Raw genomic sequence first — 8,662 nt, forward strand, 5'->3', positions numbered from 1 at the left:
GGAGCCTTCAGGCGGCAGCACCGCGCTGCGCCGGCGCCGAAGTGGTGACGTCAGCGCGTTTGAAAAGAAGCGGTAGGAACTCGCCGACCCGCGCGGAGCGGAGCGGAAATGAGTTACAGTGGTTAAATCTCACTTTATTCACCGTGAAATGGCGCTTCTGAGCCCGTACAGCAAAACACCCGAACTCAACACGGCCACCGTCCTGGTGAGTAGCGCTGACGGCGCTGGGGTCTGTCTGAGTTTGGGCCAGTTAGGGCTGAGCTAATGCTGAGCTAACTGTGTTCACAGTGTTCACTGTGTTTACTGTGTTTAGTTTTCACTGTGTTCACAGTGTTTACTGTGTTCACTGTGTTTAGTGTTCACAGTGTTCACTGTGTTTACAGTGTTTACAGTGTTCACTGTGTTTAGTGTGTTTAGTGTTCACTGTGTTTACAGTGTTCACTGTGTTTAGTGTGTTTAGTGTTCACTGTGTTTACAGTGTTCAATGTGTTCACTGTGTTTACTGTGTTCATAGTGTTTACAGTGTTCACTGTGTTGTGTTCACTGTGTTTACAGTGTTTTACTGTGTTCAGTGTTCACTGTGTTTACTGTGTTCACTGTGTTTACAGTGTTCACCGTGTTTACAGTGTTTAGTGTGCACAGTGTTTACTATGTCCACAGTGTTCAGTGTTTGCTGTGTCCAGTGTTTACTATGTCCACAGTGTTTCAGTGTTTCACAGTGTTCACTGTGTTTACTGTGTTCACTGTGTTTACTGTGTTCAGTGTTCACAGTGTTTACAGTGTTTAGTGTTCACTGTGTTCACTGTGTTTACTGTGTTCAGTGTTTAGTATTCACAGTGTTCACTGTTTTCACAGTGTTCACTGTTTTCACAGTGTTCAGTGTTCACTGTGTTTACTGTGTTCAAAGTGTATAGTATTCACAGTGTTCAGTGTTTACTGTGTTCACAGTGTTTACTGTGTTCACAGTGTTTAGTATTCACAGTGTTCACTGTTCACAGTGTTCACTGTTTTCACAGTGTTTACTGTGTTCAAAGTGTATAGTATTCACAGTGTTCAGTGTTTTCACAGTGTTCACTGTTTTCACAGTGTTCAGTGTTCACTGTGTTTACTGTGTTCAAAGTGTATAGTATTCACAGTGTTCAGTGTTTACTGTGTTCACAGTGTTTACTGTGTTCACAGTGTTTACTGTGTTCACAGTGTTTAGTATTCACAGTGTTCACTGTTCACAGTGTTCACTGTTTTCACAGTGTTTACTGTGTTCAAAGTGTATAGTATTCACAGTGTTCAGTGTTTTCACAGTGTTCACTGTTTTCACAGTGTTCAGTGTTCACTGTGTTTACTGTGTTCAAAGTGTATAGTATTCACAGTGTTCAGTGTTTACTGTGTTCACAGTGTTTACTGTGTTCACAGTGTTTCACAGTGTTCACTGTGTTCAGTGTTTACTATGTCCACAGTGTTTACTGTGTTCACTGTGTTCACAGTGTTTAGTGTTTACAGTGTTACAGTGTTTCTCAGTGTTTCTCAGTGTTTCTCAGTGTTTCACAGTGTTCACTATGTTCAGTGTTTACTATGTTCAGTGTTTACTATGTTCAGTGTTCACAGTGTTTACTGTGTTCACAGTGTTCACAGTGACGCGGTTCAGACGGTCGATTTAGGTTTAAGTTCTGTTAGTAAAAGCCTTGAAAGTATTTTCACAAGTCTCTTTTAGTTGTAAGGAAACCAGGTTTGTCACAGAAAAATCTGAAATAGAGCGGCTAGATTATGCTAAAAATCATAATCGCGATTAATTTGGTCAGCATTGAGAGCACGATTATTTAACACAATTACTCATCGACTTTGGAAACAACATGCATTTACTAAACTTGGAAAAAATACTCTTTTTAACAGTGGATTTGCTTGAACTTTAAATATAAAAAGATACCTAAATGAAATAAATAATATATATATATATATACAGTACTCCATATAATGTGTTATATGTACATTACATTAATAATATAAACATTATAAATAAAAATAAATAAGATCAACCATGGTCATTATGACATATATAAAAATATTAAATAAAAATAAATTAGACCAAAAAAAATTGGATGAGTTTGGCCTTTTAGGAGAAGCAAAGCACTTCGCTCTAAATGAAAGAGGAGTGCTCTGGATTTATAACGCAAGACAAAATGAGAGCATCATTGTGAAATGCACTGCGGCACAGTATCGTTTTATCTCCAATATCTTGTTTTCATAGTCGTTGGAAGCCAGAATGGTTATTGAAAACAACATTTGATCAATTGTCCCACTCTGAACACTTTAAACTAAGGCTGAGCAATATGGCAATATTTATTGTTATTGTGACAAATTACATCACAATACCTTTCTGAACATATTGTGGACATCGTCAACACTTAAAAACCACTTTCCAACTGCACAGAGAGCATAATTAGTCCTGTTCAGTTGGATTCAGTGCAGCACTGTATGTGAATTGTTGAATGAAGTAAATGAATGTATAGTTTGTGATGGTATTTTTAAAATGTGGGCTTACTTTGTCTGTTCTGACTTACGAGACGTCAGGAAAAAAACTGTGTATTGTAAAAAAAAACCTCGTGAAGTATCATCATATTACGTTTCGGCGTATCGCCCACCTCTGCTTTACATCTGTAATTCAGAAGTGATAGTATCAATAGAAACCTAACTAACACTGGGGTTGTTAGGAGTTGTTAGGGGTGGGCAATATGGCAAAAATATATCACGATACAGGTATTTTCTCAGTACACATCACGGTATTTCGTTTTTCTGAGGTTTGATGGGTTGGAACAGACAAAGAACCACCAGTAGAGCCTCAAACAAACTGAATGCAATGATTTTTATTTAGTGATGCACCTACAAACCCAGTCAAATGTGGCTGATTCTGCTCTCTTTGTAATGAGACATGCAGTTGCTCTTTAATTACTGACGATATCCAAGATATCTGATATATATGTCAGAATTTAGCACTAAATATCGTCTCATTTGCCCGTCCCCAGGTTGACTGCAGTTCAGTTTCTTCCTGCTCGCTGTTGCTGTGAATATTTTGAATATAACTGTCCATGATAGATCTTACATGCTGTCGTTGCCTTTGACTGATTGACCAAACACTGTTTACTGTTTCCTTTAATGACAGCTGGTTGAAAATGAGGAGCAGTTTCAGTCCAGGCTGGCCGATGCCATAGTGCAGCGGGAAAAGGACATCAACGTGAATGTGTAAGGCTTTTTTTTTGTTTGCTTGTTTTTTTTTAAACGTACAAGATCAGGTAGGGATGCATCAATACTGTTTTCTTAAGACCGAGTATGAGTTCATTTTGTTTAGTAATCACTGATACCGAGTCCGATGCCCCACTGAGTAACCTACTTAGGATAAAATCAAGCCCATTAGCAAGCTGTGCTGTATTGCTTAATGCTACCTTGGATTGAGTAGCGCTGCAGTGGAGAAGAGTGGGTTTAGTTCCCTGTCAGAAAAGCACTTCTGTACGTACAGCTGTATGTTTGAACATCAGTCTCTGTAGTTCAGTGACAGCAGGAATCACGTCCGAGGAGCTCACCTGTGAAGTTTAACGTCTTCTCGGAGTCTTGGCTGGTTGAGCTGTAGCTGAATTTCCACTAAAGCCAGACAAACACTGTGATTGTAGAAATATTGTTTTATGGTGAGTCTGTGCGTTTAAACAGACCATTATATACATACAAAGACTACGATTTATACACTCACTCTGTATGAAAATGCTCTATCCATGCTACGTGAAATGCAGCCTCTGCAGACAGTTTCAAATAAAGCATTTCAATTTAAAATAACGTGCTGCGCACCGAGTACTGAGCAGCACGGCTAACGCTAAGCACTGAAGCTAAAACCAGGCGGTGATATTACATGGTAAAAACACTGTATTGACATTTATATATGGTAATTCTGTTCAGTCGAACAGAGTAAAGTCAGCATAGATGGACTTTGGTAGCAAATATCGACTTTCTTCCACCTCCGTTTCGCTGGCCTTCGTGTCTCCACCCATAACGGGGAAGCGGTTGTGATTGTGTGTTTGAAACAGGCTAAAATCACAGTGCAGGTCTGGCGGAAATCTTCTAAGGCGAAATGTTTAAAGGGACCCACGGCTTTGTGTCCGACAGTGACAGTCATTGATTCTGCTCTGTGTGAACAGAGCCTCCTGATTTTTATGAGTGGATGAGCACAGTGCCACCTGATACCCGATACCAATATCAGTATCGATGCATCCCTACAATCAGGCTTGATTTAATTCATGTTACTTTGGATGTTTCTGGTTCATTGTGGTTTTAGCCTCATTCACCCAAATTCTGGGTGCTGATTGATTCTGTTTCTATCCAAGTTTTTACTTTAGTTTATCACTTTTGCCCAACATGTTCAAGCAAGAACATCTATCTTTGTTGAGGGGCATCAGGCTGTTGCTTCATGATTTTTGTATTGTGCTTTCTTCCAGGCGGCTGGCTCGAAAGCTCCCTCTCCCTGTGGAAAACAGTGAGACTCGCCCTCGTATTGACCTGGTGGTGTTCATAGTCAACCTGCTGTCTGAGCGCAGGTGAGCCGCCTTACGGTCCAGTCTGGAAACCATTCCTTCCATGTTGTGAGATGGACAGTAGTTAAAAGGCTTATTTCATGTGAAACCAAAATTTCTGCCAAAACTGCCTGTTGAGAATTAATTGTTTTTATGATGCCATGAAAACCAAGACATTAACATATGTTCACATACGCGGCGAACGGCAGTTGAGCTCCACCCATTCAGATCTGCCTTTTGAATGAGGCAAGATCCAAGGAAGCCAATCAGAGGTCATTTACATGTGTCAGTCTTAAAATTGGCGGGAATGTGAAATCATGACTTATTTTAATTCCGCATGACATTTGTGAGTGAAATGCGGTCTGAGAAGGGGTCTCTCATATCATTGGTCACCCGCTAGTGCACGGTGATGTAATCAATACTCAAAAGATGTTTTAGAGGTGGACAAAACTCTTGCATTTTGAGGGAAGAAATGATTTTGATGAGAAAAGAACTTTGTCTTGAAATATTATGATAAATCAGGCTTAATATGACCCACAACATGAATTAATTAGACAAGAAAAGATTGTGAGGGAGCTTTAAGTTGGCTTGACAAAGCTGTTGCTATGAAGGTTGCTAAGGTGTTCATTGGCCATTGCTATGGAATTCCAGGTGGTTGATAAGGTGTTGCTAAGCCGTTGCTATGGAATCCCACGGCGTTGCTAAGGCGTTCATAAGCCATTGCTATGGAATCCCAGGTGGTTGCTAAGGCGTTCATAAGCCATTGCTATGGAATCCCAGGTGGTTACTAGGGTGTTCATAGGCCATTGCTGTGGAATTCCAGGTTGTTGCTAAGGTGTTCGTAGGCCATTGCTATGGAATCCCAGGTGGTTGCTAAGGTGTTTGTAGGCCATTGCTATGGAATCCCAGGTGGTTGCTAAGGTGTTCGTAGGCCATTGCTATGGAATCCCAGGTGGTTGCTAAGGTGTTCGTAGACCATTGCTATGGAATCCCAGGTGGTTGCTAGGGCGTTGCTAAGCCGTTGCTATAGAATCCCAGGATAAAACCAGGGATGGGGAGAGGTAATGTAAAAGTAAATTCTGTCTGTTTTTGGTACATAAACCCACACAAACCTCTGGTTTCAGAAAAAATATAAATACATTAAAAATGTAGGACGTGTACCCTTTTACCATTTTTATGCCTTTGCTGATATTCCCTTCTGTCTCTAGTCTTCAAGCAGCGGAGAATTCTGTGAGTCATTTAGGCTCAGACTACTTCCTGGGAAAGCTGTGCTTTGTGGTTACTGATGGTAATTAATGTTTTTTCTTTTCATTGTTTGTTCCTTTTCATTATTCTTTTAACGTTACGTGTCAAGAAAACAGCTTCTGTCAGATTTAATCATTACTTGTAAGATTAGTTTGATTAATTGTGGGAATAATTAGTTGTACTGATCTGTGATTCTCTCTGTGTGTTTTCACTCAGCTCGTTGTGGTGCTGTAGCTCAGGAGCGTCTGCTGAGTGTGAGGAGGCTGGCTGCGTCTCACCGCTGCCCTGTGATCTGCGCTGAACACCAGGTATGCCTACAGCAGGAGTGGGAAACTCCAGTCCTGGATGGTGAGATTCCCGCACATTTTGGTGATTTGCCTCCTCGAGCACACCTGATTCGACTCATCAGCTAATTACCAGGTTTAGTTGGTGTGCTAGAGCAGGAAGATCACAGAACTGTGCCAGACTCCAGCCCTCAGGTCCGTACCCCTGGCCTATGACATAAGCATAAGCCACTGTAGGGCCAGTCGGTTCTGAGAATGGAGAGTGAAGGTGCGTTTAAAAGCTCACCAGCCAAAAATTAGTCGCATGCATCATTTCTTGTGAAATTCTTAGTTATGCGTTAACCCTCTATAGCCTTAACCCTCTATTGCATGAACTACTACTTAAAAATGACAAAAAATATTTCAGTGTGTTTTTGTTATTTAAATTTGCTTAAATAATGGAAATATTTGAAAAAAATAAATTCTAAAAATTAAGTGGGGTATTTGATAAATTGTTGGCATATGACAACAATGTGCAATTGTACCATAAAAAAAGCACCATAAAACCTAATTTCTCTCTAAAAACATCCTTTTATTGAAAACAAGAACAAACAAATCCAACTTATACTTATAAGGGTTAATGACAATATCAGTACTGTCAGATAAGTCCCCATTTCAGCCACTCCTCTAAGCTATTTCAGCATTTCCCCTGCTGCTCCAGACCAAACTACCAAACAATACCAAGAACTACCAAACCGTGCCACAAACTGTCAAACCATACCCAAAACTACCAAACCTTATCAAAAACTACCAAACCATACCAGGAACTGCCAAACCATACAATGAACTATCAAACCATACCAACAACTATCAAACCATACTAAAAACTACCAAACCTTATCAAAAACTACCAAACCATGCCAAGAACTACCAGACCATACTACAAGCTATCAAAAACTGCCATACCAAACGCCAATTACAGAAACATGTAAAATTCATGTAAATTAAAGTTATGAAGAGAACTAGTGAAAAAGTGAAACAATACGAGGTAAAAACCAGAAATCTAATCAACAAAGAATTCAGTGTAGCTCTGCCCCCATCTGTGGAGGTTTTTACACTATCTGTGTATCTGTCTATCTGTTTATCGCACAGACAGAAGATGGCGTTACCATGACAGCGATGAGGGTCCTCACCATCTTGAAAGTGTCGGCTGGTTTATCTCCTGTGGAAACCACCGCTCTCTACCTGTCCACCTTTACCCGATGCACTGTCCCCTCTGACTTCGAGGAGGACTGACATCAGGCTTCTGACCTTATCCCTTCTACGCTGTTTAGTGTTTCCTTTGGGGGCCACGTGGCGTCAGCTGAACTCTGGGTCAAATATCTGAATGTAAAGACTGTTTTTAAACTCCATCAATTTGGTCGTACAAAATTCCGTAAATGTGACTGATAAAACCAAAAGAAATCAGTGGAATCCAGACACGTAGATGAGTTTAAAGCAGTGAACAGAGGGATTAATCAGACGCTATTGCAGAAGTCGTATAGGGTAGTTTGTGTATCTTACTGACTGTGTTAGTGGCTGTAGTTGGTGCTCATTGTTGTTCTCAGATCACAACTCCTTATTTTATTATTTGTGTTACCGTCATCATTAAAGGAATAGTTAGAGGAAATCCCCAATCCCCCCTCCCCGCCACTCCGAATGTAGTTGATCAGTCAAGACAAGACGTGTTTCGTATATCTGGAGTTGTTTTCTTTAGTTTTGCTCTGGAGTCACGAGGCTGATATGGCTGACACATAACAGAAGCTGTTGCTGTGTTGATTTTGACTTGAAATAAGGAGTCTACATGTTCCAGCTGCAAAGTGGGGGAAAAACATGAAATGAAAACGGGTATTGTTAGCAACATGCTAACCAGCTAACAGTGATATTTTTCATGTTGATGCTGAATTTGGTGTCTCATAATCTAACTTTATGTTTAGTGTCATAGTTTAACCAACTACTGTGTTTGTATGTAGAACAAACATCATTTAAAATTAGAGAAGTGATTATTTCTGTGTGCAAAAAAAGAAGCAAACTTCTGACACCAGATGTGTCTCAACTGATCCGACTACATTTGGGGTTGGGTGTGGAGAAGGGGTTGTGTATTTTGTCAAACTATTGCTTTAAGGAAAAGAAGTTGGTGGAATCGGGTGGTGCTGTGCAGTAATGAGTACCTGAACCCTCATGTTGTTCATTGATCAGAAAGAAACACACCTTTATCTGTTAATCTTACTCATTCATTCATTCATGTCATGCTCCAACACCCCTCTGTCCATTATGTACATAATGTAAATATGTGTAGTTGCATTAATATGTTCATTAAAGTCAGCACCATGAACTGTCCAGTGGTTTCAGATTGATGAACATTCATCTCCAAGGTCGCTAATGCTTAAGCATTGAGGTACAAGGGGTAGTGGTTGAAATCATCCTCTATGAAATGGGACCCTCAAATAAAAAGAGCATCACTTCATTAACAGCTACCAGCGCTGCTCTGTAGGCGACCCTGCCAGTCTGCAGTGACAGCAGAGGAGGGTAAAGTTCAGCTCCTCACTGCTGGGCTTTAGTTAC

General features: G+C 40.4%; 1 protein-coding gene across 1 annotated transcript; it reads left to right on the forward strand.

Annotated features, from left to right (window-relative positions):
• The first annotated feature begins 76 nt into the window (after positions 1 to 76).
• On the forward strand, positions 77 to 8,430 carry pane1 (proliferation associated nuclear element). The gene is made up of 6 exons (XM_036560282.1): positions 77 to 205; positions 3,155 to 3,234; positions 4,476 to 4,574; positions 5,759 to 5,838; positions 6,012 to 6,103; positions 7,211 to 8,430. The coding sequence occupies exons 1-6, from the start codon at positions 149 to 151 to the stop codon at positions 7,352 to 7,354; spliced, it is 552 nt and encodes a 183-aa protein (XP_036416175.1). The 5' UTR covers positions 77 to 148; the 3' UTR covers positions 7,355 to 8,430.
• Positions 8,431 to 8,662: the final 232 nt, after the last annotated feature.

Source organism: Colossoma macropomum, unplaced genomic scaffold (genome assembly GCF_904425465.1).
Source record: "Colossoma macropomum unplaced genomic scaffold, Colossoma_macropomum, whole genome shotgun sequence".
Classification (NCBI taxonomy): domain Eukaryota; kingdom Metazoa; phylum Chordata; class Actinopteri; order Characiformes; family Serrasalmidae; genus Colossoma; species Colossoma macropomum.